At 52.7% G+C, this 19689-nt stretch overlaps 1 protein-coding gene across 4 annotated transcripts in view; it reads left to right on the forward strand.

The window, feature by feature from the left end:
• ENTPD6 (ectonucleoside triphosphate diphosphohydrolase 6) overlaps window positions 1-14386 on the forward strand; it is a 29902-nt gene extending 15516 nt beyond the window's left edge. For 3 of the 4 annotated variants that reach the window (XM_045528835.1, XM_045528838.1, XM_045528836.1), the window contains 11 exons: window positions 1991-2134; window positions 3217-3292; window positions 3985-4020; window positions 4936-5024; window positions 5814-5893; window positions 6441-6505; window positions 8530-8631; window positions 10208-10348; window positions 11543-11599; window positions 12762-12874; window positions 13099-14386. In XM_045528835.1, coding sequence (XP_045384791.1) covers window positions 1991-2134; window positions 3217-3292; window positions 3985-4020; window positions 4936-5024; window positions 5814-5893; window positions 6441-6505; window positions 8530-8631; window positions 10208-10348; window positions 11543-11599; window positions 12762-12874; window positions 13099-13197 — 1002 coding nt within the window. In that variant the 3' untranslated portion in view covers window positions 13198-14386. The remainder of the gene's footprint in view (window positions 1-1990; window positions 2135-3216; window positions 3293-3984; window positions 4021-4935; window positions 5025-5813; window positions 5894-6440; window positions 6506-8529; window positions 8632-10207; window positions 10349-11542; window positions 11600-12761; window positions 12875-13098) is intronic. The other variant, XM_045528837.1, reaches the window with a different exon arrangement.
• The last annotated feature ends 5303 nt before the right edge of the window (window positions 14387-19689 follow it).

The following is a 19689-nucleotide window of genomic DNA, read 5'->3' on the forward strand; positions in this document are numbered from 1 at the left end:
ACAAATGCTGCAAACTTACAAAAAGCATTATTTGACAGTTATTTAAATTTTTTTACACTAAAGCTGGGCATGGTGTGGTGCACCTGTAGTCTCAACTACTTGGGAGGCGAGGTGGGAGGATTACTTGAGCCCAGGAGTTTGAGTCCAGCCTGGGCGACACAGGGCGACACTTTTCTTTAAAAAGAAAAACAGTTTTTTACACTAATTTATTTTTGTATATTTTACATAACCCATTCTTAATTTTTTGTTGTAGTTTCTTTGATTAAAGATGACAAACATTGACTAAAATAAAAAATTAAAGTTAAAAAGGTATTATGGGCTGGATGCGGTGGCTCACGCCTATGCTCTAGGAAGCCAAGGTGGGAGGGTCACTCCCACTCAAAGCCAGGAGTTCAAGACCAGCCTGGGCAACATAGTGAGACCCCATCTCTACAAAAAATTCTTAAAAATTAGCCAGGTTTGGTGATGTGCACCTGTAGTCCCAGCTACTTGGGAGGCTGAGGTGGGAGGATCACTTTAGCCCAGGAGTTTGAGGCTACAGTGACCTGTGATTGAACCACTGTACTCCAGCCTGGGTGACAAAGTGAGACCCTGTCTCAAAAAAAAAAAAAAAAAAATTACGCAAAATTCAGAAAACCAAATAAATTTAATTAAACTGTCAAATAATGATTTTTGTAAGTTCGTAGCACTTATACTTCTATTACAACTACGCTAATGACAGGATGCCTGATTTTCCACTGAGGTGCTCATGAAACTGGCTACAGATTTGTGGCCAGTAGAGTCATAAGTTTCTTTTAAGTCATGAGCTGATACATTGTCTTGGTCTCAGACTATGTAGTTCATGCCTTGCTTTCCTGTCGCTTGGTTAAAAACAAATTGAAATTAGTGATTCTAGAGCGAACACAAGGTTAAACTTGATTAAATTAGGTATCTTTAGAATAAACTGCTAGGATTGTTAAAGCCTTAATTGAATAGGTAACACTGGCAGTTGAGACAAGTATCCACTTTCCCCAGGGCAATAGCTCTGACCCCCTGAGCTCCAGGCTGCTCAGGGGCCTGTCCCTGCTTTCTTAGCTATCCTTCAAGGGCTAGTTGATGTGTACATGCGCAAAGGCATCTGCATTCTTCCCCTTTTGTTTTGCATACATAGTAGAGAGGTGTTGACGCTGTGATGCACTTTGCTTTTGTCTTTGAGCTTGGAAGTCACTTAACGTCAGCATGCCTCCTTGGTATTCCGGCTGAGTGGTATTGCAGCGTATGCTGCACATTTACTTACGGAACTGTAGCGCCCTCCGAAAGGACGTCTAGATAATGTCCAGTCTTTCTCTCTTAACAGCACAGAAAGGCTGCAGTCTGTCATCCAACATGTACCTCTTTGCTCACACATGCAAGGGCATCTCTCGGATAGTTTTTTAGAATGGGATTTCTGGGCAAAAGGAACGTGTCTTTTTCCCTTAGACAGACATCGCCCACGTGCCCCCAGGCATTGCACTTGTGGGTGTGCCCAGCCATTTTCCCAAGGTGCCCCCACACACCCACACTGACAGAGGCCCTCCCCTGGCTTTGGGTCTCGAGCACTCTAGCAGGTGAAGTGGTTCCTTGATGTATCACAGTTACTGGTGAGATTTAGTGCTGGGAGGGACCCTGGGATGCCTCAGTTCCCACACCTTCCCTTCCTGACATCCAGGGGAGCCGAGACTCATCTGAGGCTGCGGTGGGGCCAGCATGGGGCTGGCTAGGCCTCGGCTGCCAGGCTGGGTTAGAGCAGCAGGCTCTTCCTCCTGACCTGTCCTTGCCCTGCCACTTCCATGTTTGCCTGGTCCCCATGTCCCCACACACATGCCCATGCCAGTACCACTTGCATCACTGTTTCCTGCCGATTTGGAAAGTAGAAAAAAATCATGTTTATAAACCACAAGAGTGGAAGTGGCACGTGTGACCTTGTATGCTGCATTTGACAGACCCTGCCTTGCTCTTACCACCTTCACAGAGTGCTCAGGGGATCCAGGAACTCCTGGATGTTGCTAAACAGGACATTCCCTTCGACTTCTGGAAGACCACCCCCCTGGTCCTCAAGGCCACCGCTGGCTTACGACTGTTGCCGGGAGAGAAGGCTCAGAAGTTGCTGCAAAAGGTGAGCTCAGCCATTTCCCCGCTGTCATTAAGCAGCCCCCAGTGGCTAATGATAGCTAGAAACACTTAACTCCCAGCCACGATAGAGTAGTCGGGCAGGATGTGTAGACACTTCCTGAAGAGGGAACCCCTCAGAATGTTCACAGCATCACCTTTAGGTAGAGGGATGCTGGGTGAATGACATTTTCTTCCTTGTGACATTTAAGGCTATTCATGTTTTTCTAGAGTGCATCTGTGTTTTCTGAGGAGAAAAACAACATTATTTTAAAAGTACATTGTGCCTTTGAGGGCTTCCCTCCCTCCAGGGACTTGGTGGTGGCATTTCAGCTCAAGCCTGCTTGGCTTGGTCCCCACAGGGACAGCTCATCCTGCTCTTGGTCTGGCACCTAGATATGCTGTTGAAGAGGCCTTTTAGCCTCCTCTCTCCCAGCCCCGGCGCCCACACTGCAGTGGGCTGGGAATGCATCTTCCCAGCCAGGAGTTAGGGGACTGCTCTAAGCAAAGTGATCCTCCTCTGCCCCTAGACCCCTTCCAGACTGGGTCCCTCTGAGGTGATGGCCTCACAAAGTCCGATTGTGGGGTGCAAAGGTTCTGAAGCTTCTGTGTGTAGAGACTTGCTGGGAGGTGGGCGAGGAAATACAGCCAGAGGCCCACCAGGCCATCCCCCTGGAGCAGGGCCCACCAGGCCTCATGGGAGGGCCCAGGTATAAGCTTTACCTTGTAGGTCTTCCTGCTCCTTCATCTCACGTCCCAAAGCAGGGCAGTGTTTGGGGCCCAACAGGCTCATTGTGCCGGGCTCAGCCTGGCCGATCCAGTCTGCTGGAGCCCTTCCAGCCCGGAGCGGCTCAGGATGGGGTCTCCAGGGCAGCACGTGCCTCAGCCAGCCCAGGGAGTGGACTAACTGAGGAACCTCTCCTCACGGAGGATTAGAGAAGTTTGAACAAAATATTTTTAAGATTTATTACCTCGGAACGCTGCAGGTTCCTCTGGTGTGTTGTTACGGCCTTCTGAAAGCATGATGCAAAGCAAAGCTATCGACCTTCAGTTCTAATGGGTGAAAAAGGTGTCTCTCTCTATGTTTAGGTGAAAGAAGTATTTAAGGCATCGCCTTTCCTTGTAGGGGATGACTGTGTTTCCATCATGAATGGAACAGACGAAGGTAGAGTCGCCAAAAGCGCATCTGTGCGGTGAGGCAGGTGCTGAGTGGTGCTGCTATTTGGAACCCCGGGTGGGTGCTTTCTGCTTGGCCAGATGCCCGAGTGAGGGATCACTGAAGTCTCAGCCTTTCCCATTCACGATTTCAGTGTCCCAGAGGGTCTTTTGGGGGCCAGTGTCAGAGACAGACTCTCTCCTGACCAGCTCTGAACCTGACACAGATGAAGTTTCTGGAACCATCATGTTTTCAGTTTTAAGAACATTGGGAGTGAATCTCCAGTTGCTGCCACATTTATGTTGCTGTTGCATTGTTAATTCTAAGAGAGAGACATTTTAGCTTCCTCACTAGCCTAATTTTAAATATGACCTTAAGAGTATATATGGGGGAGGGGAGGAGCATCGGATTCTTCTCCTGCTTCTTCCAAAAAGCGGAAGCTGGTGGTGAAGAATGGGAGGCAGAGAGGTGGCATTTGGTAGAGTACCCAGGTTAGTGTGTTATCTTCCAGGATAGTCTGTCAGAAGCTGCCGGGTTCATGGTCGGGTCACGCTCCTCTCTAGATGGCCTGGAGGCTAAGCGTAGTGGGGAAGTGGTCCCTTTGTGCCCCTGAAATTTGAAAATAGTTATGCAGCAGCCCTGTTTGTTACGTTGACAACATCGCAAGTGACTAAAATGTTGTCTGTGACACTCTCTTCCAGGCGTTTCAGCGTGGATCACCGTCAACTTCCTGACAGGTGCATGTTACTTTGTCATCAAGGCCAGCGGTTCACAGACGCCTGCAGAGGAGGGCTCAGCCGGGCTTTCTTGAGGGCAGCGGCCTCGTTTCTGCTAAGATAGCCCTTCAGGGTTTTTATGGTGTTGCTGGCTTACAGTGGGGTGTCGGGCCTGGCTAGGGGCAAGGGAGCAGCGAGCTCACATGCTAGGAGGGGTCCTTCCGTCCCAGCACGGCCCCACCCCATCTTCTGCACAACTTCCCCCAGGGGCCCTGTCTGCTCATTTCTTCGGGAAGTTATGGCTAAAACTAGGCACGTCTTCAAATATTAAATGTGATGGGAATGATATAATTGAGTTCCTCTGTTGTAGGTGGAACAGGAAACAGAGGCATCTGTTCTTAGAAACAGGTGGCAAAGAGTCAGTTTTTGTTGTTCTAGTGCATGTGGATTTTTGTCCCTTTACTGGAATTATGGAAAAGAGCAGTATCTCTGACGTATGTATGAAAAAGGAAGGAGTTTCCTGGCGAGATCTGCCCCTTTCGTGAGTAGAGAGATGTGAGGAGACGGATGGGGAGCCTCCCCCTCAGATGCTTTGGGAGCGGGGCCTTGCAGGGCCTGTGCTGGAATTTCAGAGGAGCCAGTGTCTGTGGGAGGTGAGCCAGTGGCCTTCTTCCCAGTAGATACAACGGGTCCCGTATGTCTCCTAAAGGTTAATGTCCTGTCATGATCCAAATTAAAACCGTAGCTGGTAGAGCCATTGATCTTATCCCTTAAATGTGTAGTGCAACTTTAAATGGAGATTCTTAAATAGGTGAGCTACATCTGTATCTTCTTTATCTTTCTACTGAAGAGCCTGGCTTTTAACCTCTTTCACTTTTCTGCTGTTCTAACCTGCTTGCTAACACGACAGTGCTATGTTTCACTTGCTGTACTCAGGCAGTTTGAAAGCCCCGGGAAGGAGCAGTGTGGGCATGCTGGATTTGGGAGGAGGATCCACCCAGATCACCTTCCTGCCACGGCTCGAGGTAACCAGCCCCTGCCGACCGCAGCACCCTGCCCACCTCTGAGGCCCGCTCACCCGTGAGGGGGGCCAGGGAGGCCCTGCCTGGGGTACACCGCTATGGAGGGTGGTACAGCCCACCCCTGGAGGAGGCCAAAGGTGCCCCTGAGGTCATTTCCTCTTCTGAGGGCCAGACTCATTCGTAGATGGTGCTTCTTAGCTGGGTTTTAACTCTGCCTGCAAAAAAACCCCATAACGAAATTTGGTTGTTAGTGGGATGCTAAATTAGATAATAGCTGGAGACCTTTAGGCCAGAGAATGTGAAGGCTTTGCTTCTTCCCTCTTCAGCGTTCCAGGGAAGGAGAAAGAGTGGACATTATTTAGTCCAGTATGTGGATGGGGAGAGTCAGTCAACCCTTTTCAAGATAAATGTTCTAAGGGAGATGAAAACACTCCCCAATAAGACCATCTACTGCTTTAGAAACAGTTTCCTCCTCACCCACTCATTTTCTTCTCATTATTTTTAGTTTTCAGTGGAGTAGAGCACTTAGGCTTACTGATATGATGGTTGTCTTGGCTGGGCCACATGTGTCGAAATGAGTAAAATGTTACTCGTAAGGAAGGAAACCAGTTTTTCATTCTGGACGTGTTATTTTTCATTGCTTGCTCGTGTTCTTTCACAGCGTGTGACTTTAATGAAAGGCTCATTTATTTGACTCCATCTGAGTATCCCCATCCTTTCAAATGAATTGAGGGTGGGGACAACGTTATAGAAAGACCTGCAGGAAGGACAGTAGCCTTGTGTTCTCCCCAGGCCACCCTGCAGGCCTCCCCGCCCGGCTACCTGACCGCACTCCGGATGTTCAACAGGACCTACAAGCTCTACTCCTACAGGTCTGCCTTCCGGAACGCGGGTGGTCGGGCACACGGCCCCCAGCATCGCAGGGCCCCTCCCGAGCCTCCGGCATGAGCAGGTCCTGGAATCCCCCACGCCCTGAATCCACTCCACCTGGACTTGCCTCCTCTTCCTCCTTCATTTTTTACCTGCAGCGTAATGACATTTCTCCTTTTGTGCTGATTCTATTCTGCTTTGGAGGAGGTTTGAGAAAGAGTGGGCAGAGCCCATGTGGAGTTTTCTGGGCCACCTGTTTGCCTCATGGCACCTTTGGTGGATTCTGAACACCAGGGCTGAACCTGCCTCATTTACTGCCAGGCCACAGCTCCCAGGTGAGCTGCTGTCATGTAACAGGCCCCCACTCGGTGGGTTGCTTAGCTGAATGCCCAGACTCTACAAAAAGAGGCTTGTAGAAGCGGCAGAAAGGCCTTGCTAACTACCTTGCCACAGATCTGTCCTTTCCCACTTGTGCTGGGTCCTGGTGGTTGAGCATGCTGTGCCCTGCGCCTTAGCAGGCCACCCCTCACCCAGGGTGTTGTTCCACAGTTACCTTGGGCTCGGGTTGATGTCGGCGCGGCTGGCGATCCTGGGCGGCGTGGAGGGGCAGCCTGGTGAGTGGACCTGACGTCTGAGGCCTGCTGTGCGGCCTCTGCCTTCCTTTCTCAGTGCGAATGAGGAGCCCCTTGGGAGGGCGGCCGCCTGGCCCCCGGGAGAGGTCCTGCCCCTCCCAGCCCTTCCGCCCCGCTGCTATCGTGGCAGCACGCTGGTGCCCGGTGGGACATGGGTGCTGCTGGCCCAGGAGGGACATGTCCCAGATCTTGTTGGTGGCACCCTGGTAGAGACCAAGGACAATGTGTTTTACCTGTGCACATTCTAATTTTTTTTTTTAAAGAGATGCTAGTGAAATCATTTCTGAAACACAAAGCTGGAGGATTTTAAGAACCTAACTGACGTACGGTCATCACCTACATTTGGAGTGGACTCGCTTGGGAGATTTGAAGAGAGAACCTTGTCCCAGACAGTACAGCAGGGGCTGTGGGGACGTGATGCGGGTGTTGCCTTCAGGGAAAGTTTCTCTTGTTCACGAGTCCAGCATTGTGAGAACGTCCCTCCGTCATCTCTTGCTCTGTCAAGGATCACAGAAAACGAGCTTGGCCCTTGCAGATGTGGTGTTTGACCAGAGATGGAGCCCATGCCTGGGCGCGGGCCGCCTCTGCTCCTGCCTGATAGGCCTCGAGCAGTGCGCGCAGGCTCTTCGGAGAGCTTGGGGATGGCCTGGCGGATCGAGGGGGGGAGGCACTGCCCTGAGGCTGGTGCCACCTGTCTTCCCTGAGGGTCCCCACCAGGGCGCAGAGGCCTTTCCTCGGCCCACCTCTTCCAGGGGCCTGGATATTCTGACAGAGCAGGAGTGTGCAACTGGAATTCTTGTTTTCCCGTGCATACCCTGTTTCAGTTCTTTCTTTTTCATAATAGTATCCCTTTTGTTGCAAACCAAAAACACATCCACGTCCCGGACACACCTGCAACTAAAGAAGGCCAGAAAACACCTATCATGTAGCCAGCGAGAAGGCAGGCCCCAGTTGCCCCTCCGTGATTCTCTGTAGCTTCACGGCTCAGCCTCCTGAGTCCTCACCCACTCCACAGAGCAGCGGGGACGGTCTTGTCTCCTCGTCAGGCTGTACAAAGTGCCTGTTTTGGATTCTTGAGGACTGTGACACCAGCCAGGAGGATGAGCCTGTTTCGTTGGCTGCCATTATATGAGACACCCCCAAATGGAGTGGGGAAAACAGCAAACAGCAATCACGTGGTTTCTCGTGATTCCACAGGGCTCTGCCGGGTACACCTCCACGGGGGTCCCAGGGGTCCTGTGTGGCCCAGTTGGGGCAGCTGTCTGCACCTGGGCATACCCAGTGGGGACCCAAGGGTCCCGTGTGGCCTGGCCAGGGTGGCTCTCTGCACCTGGGCACTCCTGCATATGGCCTTGCCCCAGCAGAGTAGCCTGGGCTGCTTTCCTGGCAGCTCCGGAGGAGGAAGACTGCTCTGAAGTCACATGCCATCATTTTCTGTCCAGTCCATTGGGGAAAATAGGCCCAGGCCAGAAGCCAGGGGAGGGGCTTGCCCCTCCCTCAGTGGGTGAGCAGCATGCTGTCCTTGAGGGGTGGCACTGCAGGGACAGCCCTGGAGACCACCACTGCACTTCATTTGCTAGTGTGGGACCCAGCTTTTGTGTCGTGGAGCAGCACAGATTCAATTCAAGGCCTGGTGGCACCTAGTGGTTCTTGTCGTGGCCTTGTCACCAACCTGCCGGCTACTTGTGGCCTCGGTCATCTATAATATTGGACAGTGACAGCTCCCTCCTGATAGGGTCATTGTGACAATTGACTGAACAGTGCTTGGCCCTGTAGTTTGAGTATTTGTCATGTTTCCAGGGTGGATGAGGCTTTGCTGCTGCTTCCTTAACAGAGGGGGGTGGTCCCGGAAGGCCCCCAAGAGTCAGGTCTCATGTGGCAGAAGGAAGCACATCCCGTGACGCTCCAGGGCAGCATGCCTCTGCGGCGTCCACAGCACAGCTCCGTGCAGGCCCGGTGGTAAGGTGCTTTCCGTTTTCTTTCTTGTTTGTATCTTTTTATTTCAGCGAAGGATGGAAAGGAGTTGGTCAGCCCCTGTTTGTCTCCCAGCTTCAAAGGAGAGTGGGAGCACACCGAAGTTACATACAGAATTTCAGGGCAGAAGGCAGGTATGGGGATTTCTTCATCAGTGGCTTCTGTCCCCTCCCCTGTGCCTTTCCCACGTCCCCTGAGGAGCAGGGCGGCCGTCCAGACCCTGCTCACGGGCTCACAGACAAGGGCTTGCCCTGGGAACAGAGGTTCTGAGAACCCTCCTGCAGGAGGCCTTTGCCAGAGCACTGGGAACGCTCCCTCCCTCCCTCCCTCGGGCCTCTGCACAAGGCTCCTTTGTCTGGCGCTCAATGCTTCCTCCAAAGGGCAGAATTTCCTGACAAGCCTCCAGTGAGGAGGGACCTGAACCACCTCGGGGCTCGGAGACAAGTGACCACATCTGGCCGTCAGCCCGGAGGCTCAGTGCTGAGCAGAGTTGAATAGAGGGACAAGTCAGGGCTTCTCCTGTGGCAGGGTCTGCTCCACCCACCTGCCCAAGGCTGCGAGCCCCCACTGCCTGGTGACCATGGGCCCCGCCAAACTCACCCCTCTCGCCCTGGGTGGTCTCTGTTGCTCTTTGTAGTTCCTTTAAAGGAAAGATTGAAATGTAGTTTCCAGGATGGACACTTGGGCATGGGACACATCTGGTTTTGGTGACTGTGCAGATCCCTCTGCCTCAGTCGTCCACTTGTGCATGTGGCAAGGGTCAGGCCCCGCTGCAGGCCAGGGCACGGCAGGGCAGTGCAGCTGGAGTCCCAGTGGGGGAGTCCGACATGAAGCACATGAAAGTGCTTCCAAGAAAAATAAAACGGGGCAGAGGGTGCTGGCAGGGAGATTGCAGTTTCAACCAGGATGGCCAGCCAAGGCCTCATGGGGTGACGGGAAGGGGTGGGGGTGAGCCGCACAGACCTAAAGCAGCGGCTCTGCAGGCCGGAGGAGCAGCACACACAAAGGCCCTGAAGTGGCTGCTGCTGTGTTCACTGCACACGGAGGAGGTGGTGTGAGCTGCCCAGGGACAGCAGGAGGAAATGAAGTTGAAGGGCAAGGGTGTGGCTCTGTGGACTGTGCGAACACGGGGAAGCATTTGGAACAGCAGGAGATGGGGGAGCAGGACTGGGGGTAGGTGGGAGGCCGGGCCAGGTGCCCGTCAGGCATGCTCAGCAGTCCGCCAGCCGCTGGGGTCCTGTGTTGCTGTTCTCCACCTAGCCTGGCCTGAGCCTGGCCGTGGCCTGCTAGGCTCCTCTTTCCTCAATGGTGACACAGTGAGGGTGCAGGCCCCCCACCGAGGTGGCTGATGAAGTGGAAGGCAGGGCTGGCAGAGGATGAGCACGGGCCAGAGACAGTCCCTACGGGCTGGGTCAGGACGGCTGCTCAGGGCCTAGCTGGTGTCGGCAGGTATCAGGATTCAGTGGCCTCCCCCTTGGGGTCAGGAGTCTCTGGCCACCTTCATACTCAGGGGTGTCTCTCCCTGCTGACCTGGGCCAGCAGTGCTGCGGCCCCTAAAGGGCTGCTCTTGACGTGTGCAGTGAGCAGTCCCAACTTTGGGGGATTCTGCCGGTTCAGGTCAGGGTCTCAAGTCACCGGGGAAGGGCCCTGAGGGACTGCGTGGCCCGGGTGCCTGGGGCACCTAACCTCTGGCTTTGTGGTGTCCCCCAGAAGCGAGCCTGCACGAGCTGTGCGCCAGCAGAGTGTCAGAGATCCTGCGAAACAAAGTGCACAGGACAGAAGAAGTGAAGCACGTGGATTTTTACGCTTTCTCCTACTATTATGACCTGGCAGCCAGCGTCGGCCTCATAGGTGAGGGGCCCGGCTGGGCCGAGTGGGGTGGTCAGGGCTGGTGTGGGTCTCCCGGGGCAGAGGGCCTGTGACAGCCGAGTAACCCTGCTGTCATGGACTCTGCAGGACGGCAGAAGTAGACGGGGGAAGGCATCTTGTCCTTAGTAGGAAGTAATAAGCCCCCTTTTTATAGACAGATTAGTTTTTTGAGCCATTTAGTAAAGTTACCTGTCGGATACATGTTCAGATACTTGCTGTCGATTTAACTTCCCACTCGAAGGCAGGTCTTGCCCTGTGCTGACTCACGTTGTTTGACCTTCTTGGACACGCAGCCACTCCTTGCTGGCCCGGGGAGGAGCTCTGGCTGGAGGAGCCCTTCTGTGGTGTGTGGGTGGCTGCTCTCTCCGTGGGATGGTCAGCCCACTTAATGTGGAGTCTCACCGCGACCCACCACGACCCAGGGAGCCAGCTCAGGGCAGAAGGAGGTGTTTGTAGTTTGCAAAGCTGGTGCTCGTCAGGCTGTGGAGACTCTGGAGAGGGTCGTGGAGTCACTTCAGTGAGTGGTGACCAGGACTTTTTTTAATGAAATAGAGAATATCGGAGTGTGTGGCCTGTCTTTAGAATAAGAACACTAATGTTTAAAATAAAAGCTGCTCGAGAGAAGCCAGTGACGCCACGGTTCCAGCTCCCCGTGCCCCTGGCTGTGCCGCTGTTGACCAGGGCCCCGGGGGTGGCCAGGGTGGAAGGTGACCCAGCAAACCACCCCTCACTGTTTTTTTTTAAAAATGTTTTTTTCCCCATTTGGGAAACTGATGCTAGAATATGCTGAGCTCAGTGCCAGGGCTTCAGGAAACATATCCTTTTCTGTACTTTTATTTTGCTTAACTTAAAATTAGGATTTGTTCACTTTGGGGCCCAGGGATCCTGGTGAGCTTTCTCTGGGGGGGACACTGCAGGGTTGGGGTGTGGAGTGACCCTCTGACCCCTCTTCCCGCGGTGTGGTCCTGTGTGGAACACCTGCCAGCTCTGAGCCACATCACTCAGAAACCTCCATAGCGTGGCGGGCGGCCGCCTGCGGCTGGAGGGCCTGTCTCGAGAGCCGCCCTCGGTGCCTTGGAGCGCTGGGTCCAGTGTGCCCAGCACCAGCGTTAGGCCTCAGCAGCACCCCAGGCTTCCCGATGCTCTGCAGACCGGGTGTTCTGTCTCGTCCCACAGATGCAGAGAAGGGAGGCAGCCTCGTGGTCGGAGACTTTGACCTCGCAGCCAGCTATGGTAAGTGACACTGTGGAAGCCAGCTCAGCTGGCGACAGATACCCCACGGTGCTTATGACGTAGGCACTGGCCCCAGAACTCCCGGGTTTGGCTCCTGATTCTGTGAACAAGCATTCATAGGTCTTCCAGCGTGGAGTTCGGCATGCACTTGAGGTCACCATGTGGGGCCCACACGCCAGGTCCGCCCCTCCTGACATTGGCCGTGGGCAGGGAGGGGCCTTGGTGTTCTCAGCTGTGAAAGGGCCACTGTCTCAGCCCCTCTCTCAGATGGTTGTGAAGAACAGACTCGCTCAGTTTCACTTCTCCTGCCGCCTTTTCACTGCTACTCAGTATCCCTAAGAGTGATTTCCCCTGGCATGTCCCAGTAAGTTCACGATTGTCACACAACTCTGAAGAAGTTGGGAACCCTGCACAGCCGAGCCTGGGATGTGGGGGTGGAGGGCTGCCCCCGGGACCACAGGTGGTTTGCACAGCTGCCCCCACACCGCTCCCGCCATCCTACTGCCCCCTCCTCACACTCGCCCCAGTGGCCAGGAGTGAACATGGGGCAGTCTTGGGATAAACATTCTGCCCTTTTGGGTGCCATTCCAATTTGCAGATTGAGAGTTAAACTTTGTGTATTTCTCCATAAAAGGTCCTACCTTCCCCCTCCCAAAAAGAGTGGCTCTTTTTTTAAGCTTTCACGTCACTTTCAGTTTGTCCCCATGAACACTGGGTATCCGCCACTCTTCAACAGGAAAAGGTTCCAAGCAGAATCCTGGGATGGCTCCCGATGGATCTGTCCTTCTTCCTCAAGAGCAGGCGTGGGTTGTTCTGAGATACCTCAGTTTTCATTTTCATTCCCCAGAAAGCCCAGGTTTTTTTCAGGTTGACGCCTGAGGAGGTGTCCAGGGTCTCAGGTGCAGAGATGTGGCCTAGGAGATGGTAGCCCATGACCCCAAGACAAGACGTGCAGGGCCACTTGGCCCTGGAGCCTGGGCCTGGGGGACACTGGGACCAGCCTCGCCACGGTCTCTGGGGCGCTCTGGGCACCTTGCCTTCTTGCACTCAGTTGCAGTCCTGGGGGGCTGCCAGGGTGGGAGGCACTGGGATCTGCACACTCCCCCTGCCCTGGGAGTGGATCATCTGGAACCTGATGGGGAACTGGCCATGTCACCCCCAGTGTGTCGGACCCTGGAGACGCAGCCACAGAGCAGCCCCTTTGCATGCATGGACCTCACCTACATCAGTCTGCTGCTGCAGGAATTTGGCTTTCCCAGGAGCAAAGTGCTGAAGGTAAGGACTTGCCTCTTGGGCACCCCCATCCCCTTTACGGGGTGAGGAGCCAGGAACCGCTGCTCCCGTTGTTGGGGTCCCATCCCCTAGCTGTCCCTGGCTCCCAAGGAGCCCTCAGAGCTGCTTCTAGCCTCCTGAGCACACACCTTCATCCACAGATGCCCACTGGCCTTTCCTGTCACGGTATGTGATGACCCTCTGTGTCCCCCCTTTGTCTTTTCAAGCTGACTCGGAAAATTGACAACGTTGAGACCAGCTGGGCTCTGGGGGCCATTTTTCATTACATCGACTCCCTGAACAGACACAAGAATCCAGCCTTGTAGCAGCCGAACTGCCCAGTCCCTGCCCCCGGTCAGTGGTGGTCTCTGTGCATCTTCTGTCTTGGATGTGGCAACTTCGTGGTCCTCGAGGGGCCACAGTGTGGGCTGAGCCCCTTCCTCCCTGCAGCCTGCAGTGGCATTTCTTGTGGACTTGCAGGGGGCCCAGTGCCACCCTGGCCTGTGCATCAGCCTCTCCCGGCCGCATCTGGCCAGAGGGCTGGCCCGAGTCTGGACTCAGATCCTACCTAATGCCTCCTGCCTGCCTTGGCTCCAGGTGGGCAGTGAACCAGGCAGGGCACAGGCACATGCTGAGGTGGCAACGCAGCTGCCATCCCATCCCACCTCTCCACATGTGGGGCTGTGGCTGCTGCTATGTGTGTCCCTGGGATGTGGGTCTTGTTTTGTCTCCCAGCCTGTCGGCTTCCTCCGTCCCCGAGGGCAGACCTCCGCCTTCGCTGGGAGAGCTTGAGGGGGTTGTTCATGCTGTCCTCACTTGCGGGGAGCCACGCAAGGTCCATCGTGCCCTCCAGGATGGCAAGTGCAGCTGGACTGCGGTGAATTCCAGACTTGAGCGTGTTCATCTCTTCCTCGGGTGTGGACGCATGCAGTCGCCCGGAGTTCTGCTCTTCTCGAACCACGCGTGGTTTGGGGTTAAGCAATGGAGCGAACACTCTGGGTAGGAGGAGGGCTGGGGGACACCTCTCCACAGAGCTCATGTGCCTGCTCTTCGGACAACGTCTCCCACCGTGGGCGGGTGCTGAATGTGAACCGCTGTAACGTTATTTGTGGCCATGCTGCTTGAGTGATGTCCCTGTTGTGTGGGTGCCGAGTGCTTGTGTAGAAACTGTGTTCTGAGCCCCCTTTTACGGACACCACCTCTATGTCCCAGTGAATGTATCGCTACCGTGAGCCGTTTGCAGCCCAGCGAGGGCAGTGTCAGAAGACACAGCCCCTCCACAGTTCAGCTGAGCCACAGTCCCTAGAACTGCGCTCTTGTGGTGTCCCAGGCCACAGTCTGTCCACCTTGGACTGACCCGCCCTCCCCCGTGGACAGTGCAAGCCCTGGGCCTGCATCCTCTGTGGCATGGTGTGGGCCCCGGTGCCCAAGTCCACTGGCGTTTCTTCAGTGAATGTACAGTACACGGCACAAGCTGAACCTCGTGTTCCACTCAAAATAAAAGTTTTACAAGGGTTTCTTTTCCTCTGGGTTTCTTCTCATTGAGCAACGGCACCATTTGCCCAGATCCCTGTTCACTAAAGTTTTAAAAAATCTGCCAAAGTGGAGTGACACACGAGGTGGCATGTTTTAAGTCCTCCTGGGCTGGGAAGTGTCTGGCCAAAGGACCCCACCCTCCAGCAGTCTAGATAGCAGAGCCCCTCCCCTGCTGGGACCTCGATCGCAGCATAATCCCCCAGGTCACTGCATTCAGCAAAGACAGTCCCAAAGGGGTAACATGCAAGGGAAGGCTTTGAACTGACCCATGCCCCACCTGTGTTTGCTCAAAGTCCCCCAAGCCTTTCTGTCCCCTCAACTGTGGCAGGAGGGACGGGCTGGTGCTGGGACCTCCCAGTCTAGGTGATAGAGGCCTGTGCAGAGGAAGAAAGGATTCTGCAGACAAAATGAGGGTGATTTCTCTCTCCCCTCCCAGAGCCGGCACTTGACAGTGGGTAGAGGCAGGAGGGGGATCCACATGTGAAAGCTTTGTGATGTCTCAGCAGCTTGGTGCCTACAGGACACTTGGAAAAGGGCAGGTGTCCGCACTGCAGAGGGCGGTGGGTACCACCCTGTCCCCAGAGGCTGGAGGGACACCCTAGGACATGAACAAACCTCTGCACAAAACCAAAGCTAGCTGTATGCTCTGCCCAGTGGTCTCCCAAAACTTAAACCTTGAGGAAGAGGCGTGGAGGTCAACATGTGACACAGGCCAGAAAAGACAAAGCAGGAAAGATGCTCCCCAAATAAAACGTCGCCTTTGGACTAAAGCTAGGCAGCCTTTGCTCGAGGACGGCATGAGGAAGCCTGTCGTCTCCCCAGCTTCACCGCCCCCGCCTTGGCAGGGGCCCCACCAGCCTTTTCACTTCCATAATATCTGACAGTTTAAATATTTAAAGAACTCCGGAGGCAAAGAATCAAAGATGCATAAAATAGAGCAAAAATCGATTTGGTCTGTTTAAAGAAGGTTAGTGATCTCATATGTGAAAAAGAGTAAACAACTGGAAGTTTCCCAAAAGAGCGCCAAATAAGTCATGGAATATTTTTGGGCCTGGTAAAATATGCAAGTCATTTTGCTCTGAGTGTCTTTTGTGATAATAAAGTAGGCTCTCATTTTTCAAAAATAGCTACATGTGCACGTCCTAGCACATTGTCAAAGCAGCAGACTGGGGTGCAGTGAGAATTTCTCCCCTCCCGGAGGGCGTGTGCAGCCACGTGCCCAGACGGGTCTCCTTGCACACCCCACACACTGCTCTGCTCCCACGTGGGCACCCACCTGCTGCACGCTGGGCTGCCTCCGTCCTGCAGTGGCTGGTGGTGTTCCCACATCTGGGTGACAGGCCCCCACAGCAACAGTTTCCAGTCCCACTTCCATATACATTAGCATCCTGACATTGCCAGTTGTAAGGATACGAGCATTGTAAGTTGTAGTGGACGTGGCCACGTCACCTTTTATCCCACTAGCAAGTGTCGGTGCTGGCCTCCCTGTGTCCTTACCAACACAGCTACCGCCAAACCGTTCAATTTTTGCCATTCTGGCAAATAAAAAAATGGTAACTGGTGGTTTCAGTATGCGTTGATCTAGTTCATCTTGTATGAGTAAGAGCCACTTGTGTTTCCTTTTCTGTGAAGCATTTATTCATATCCCTTGCCAACTTTTCTATAAGATTGTGGCCATTCTTCATTGATTTTAGGAGCATTTTCTTTATTAAGGAAATTAGACCATTGTGATAGAATGTGTTCCAATTTTTCTGCATTTTATTATTACTGTTTTTATTTAAGTTCATCATATTTGTATTTTCATACCAATTTATTTTGTGACTTCCAGATTTTGTATTATAATTAGGGATGCTTCCCCACATAGATTTAAAAGTTAACTAAATGGTATTTTTATGGTTTTAGTTTTTTCATACTTTTGAATATCCTTAGCTGCAACAAATCATTGTTTCAGGGTGAATTTGAGTTTTAGAACCATTTCAGAGTCCTCAGAAGGCAAGTGTGATGTTCATACTGGGGTAGTCACAGTTTTGGATAAAATCAAGGATGACACTGGAGTACCGAGGCAATTCCAAAAGGGAATTTTCAGAAGTGGGGGATCGGCAAGGTCAGTGATATACATACAGAGCCTCCCAAGGCAGGAGCTTTGAGAAAACCACACCTGGGTGTGTAATTTCTGCTAGAGCTGTTTTACTGTGACTTGTTTGGAGACCATGAAATGTGAGGAACGTTTAAAACAACTAGGGCTGCTCATACTGGAAAGAGAAGCTTTTGGGTGGACAGGGATGTGACAGGTGTCTTCACTGTCATCTGAAGGATTATCAGACACCAGCCTTTGCTGTGTCGCTCCACAGGCCAGAGCACAGACACGAGGGAGGCAGTTACAGGAAAGCTGACAACGGAAGATGTCCTGGAATAAGGCTGTTCCTTGGGATGAGTCCCTTCTGCTGTCCGCGTTCAGGGCTGCTCAAGAAAGGATCCTGAGTTGAGTGAGAGGTTAGAATCAGGTTCTTCCAACATCACATCCATAAAATTCTTGGATTCACCTTGAAAATGACCTTGAAAATCATGGGCAGGTAAGCATACTTACATACACCTCCCTTCAGTTTCAAGTTAATGTAGCAGTGGTTCGTATCCATGGAGTGCTCTCTGTGTGTCAGGCATGGCGCTGCCTGCAATTCATGTGGTCAGTGACTTAATCATGACAGCCATGAGGCAGGTGCTATCCCTCCTGCCTGCAGAGGCTACAGGGACTCATCTAGGGCCCCACTCAGACCAGTCTGCAGGCTTCCTGACCCCACGCTCACAGCCACCCTGCCTCCCAAAGCAAAAAGTGTCTCTGGAGGAATTTTCCTGATCACACCAGGCCTTGTGCTCGTCTGTCAAAGGCAGGCCTCTCCACTGAACAATCAGTCATCCCAGAGGTAATGTGCTTTGTAATGTTTAGAAAATAGTTACACAGTCAAGAGAAATATTAATAGTAACTACCTCCAGGCCTAACTGTCCCTGCATCATTTTGGCAGCCCCTGATTCTTTTCCGGGGTTACTGATTTGGTGGATAAAGGTTTCCGTTTAAGAGCTTAAGTGCAGCCTTGTAAACCTTAGTGTCTGCCACTTTGCTTACACAGTGCAGAAGCAGACATCCCCCTATAAGGCGTCCTGTCTCAAGAAGCCTCTGTCCGGGTCAGAAGAGCCCAGAGCTGAGTTTTGCGGTGCAGAACACGGGTGGTGGGATGGCTCTAAATATAGCGTGTAAGAGGCTCAAAGTGTTCAACAGATAGAGCTACGTGGTTCCTCCAGAGCCACCGGCCAGGACCGCTAAGGATCAAGTGGTTTTACAAATAAAAATGCCAAAGCACAGAGGCCTGCAAGGACTTGCTTTAAAGCAACAGGGAGAGATGGGAATATAAACCAGGGAATATAAACCAGGGTTTTCAGCTTTCTGTGCATTAAGAGATTTCAAAGGATTTTGTTTACTGACTCTCCAAACATTGGAATATTATTCAGCCTTATAAAGGACTGAAGTTCTGATGCTTGCTACAGCACGGATGAACCTTGGAAACACTCGGCTAAGTGGAAGAAGCTAGACGCAGAAGATCACATACTGTGTGACTGCATTTATATGAAACATCCAGAACAGGCACATCCGTGGAGACAGAAAGCAGATTGGTGGCACCGGGGCTGGCCATGTAGGGGACCAGAGAGCAAGTGCTAACTGGTCTGGGCACAGGGTCCTGGGGGATGATGAGAAGGTTCCACACTCAGATTATGGTGATGGTTCCACAGCTCTGCAAATAAAAGCCATGGAATTGTGCACCTTAAACAGGTAACTTTATGATATGTAAATTATAGCTCAGAAAAGCAGTTTGAAAAATGAAGACTTGAACCCTAGGAAGGCGTCTCCCTTCGGGAATTCCCTGTGGGGAAGCTGAGCCACATCTCACCGACTGTTCTCGTCTGAGAGCCAGTGACCCTCTGTTCTCTTTTCAACCCCAAGACTTTTTTCAGTTCTGTCTTTGTCTCACCTCAGACCCTGAGAGGAGGGGCAGGCCTGCTGGTGAACCCTCACCTGGCAGGTGCTCGGCTCCTGGGAGGGCCCCGCTGCCTGTTTAACGGTGGAAGGTCACCCAGCAGGAGGAAGGAGAGTTGAAACCCCCGACACTGGGGAGATTGGCCTCCCATCCACCCCAGCACGTCCCTGTGCAGCCCGTGCTTGTCTTCTGTTTCCGCAGCAGGCGCCTGGCCAGGACGCCACCCTAGCCAAACAGCCCCGGTCAAACGGTTAGGCAAAGCAAATAGGCTTTCAGCAAGAAGCCTTCCTTTGCTTCCCTGCGGGACAAATCTCCGCGCTTGGCTCAAAGCCTCCGCTGGAATTCCTCCTGCCTCTGTACGGCCTGGAGAGGCCAGGGCTGCCGGCCTGGTGGGCTGCCTGTGTCACTCGTCCTTGCCCTGGCTTTTACCTCTGGCCTAGCGAATGTTTTTGAGAATATTTTCTTGTTCAGGCATCATTTTGATACATTAAAATACACAGATCTTAAGAGTGCAGTTCAAACAATTTTGGCAAATACAGGCACTGCTGTAGCTCACACCCCAATCAAGATAGGGAACGTTGCTGTCTCCCCGGCAACCACTGTCTGATTGCCACCATGACACATTGCTGTTGCGGCTTCGGGAACTTCATGCAGACAACATTGCCCAGGGTGTGCTCTGTGCCTGAGCCCTGTGCCTGGCTTTCGGCTCAGCGTGTCTGTGAGAATCATCCTGGTTCACATGTGTGTTTGTTCCTTTGTGTTGTTGCATAGTAATCCTTTATTTCAATATGGATTACTATTGTTTCTTCATTTGCCTGTTGATAGTCACCTGGGCTGTTTCCTCTTTGGGGCTTTAATGAATAAGCTTTCTATGACCTCTCTTGTGCAAGTCTTTTTGGGCATATGTTTTTATTTCTTTTGGATGAATATCTAAAAGTGGAGTGGCTGGGTCATATTGTAAATGTGTGTTTAACTTATTTATAACAACCTGCCAAACCATTTTCCAACATGGCTATAGCATCTTACATTCCCGTTAGCAATGTACGAATTGCCCCACACTTCCCCAGCACTTGAGACTCTCAGTCATTTCAGTGTCAGCTGTTCTAGTGGGTGAGTACTGCTATCCCATTGTGATGGGGTTTTGCTGTTGTTGTTTGTTTTTTCAGAGATGGGGGTCTTACTATGTAGCCCAAGCTGGACTCAAACTCCTGGGCTGCAGCAATCCTCCTGCCCCAGCCCCCCAAGTAGCTACGG

The sequence above is a fragment of the Lemur catta genome, chromosome 17 (assembly GCF_020740605.2).
Source record: "Lemur catta isolate mLemCat1 chromosome 17, mLemCat1.pri, whole genome shotgun sequence".
Lineage (NCBI taxonomy): Eukaryota > Metazoa > Chordata > Mammalia > Primates > Lemuridae > Lemur > Lemur catta.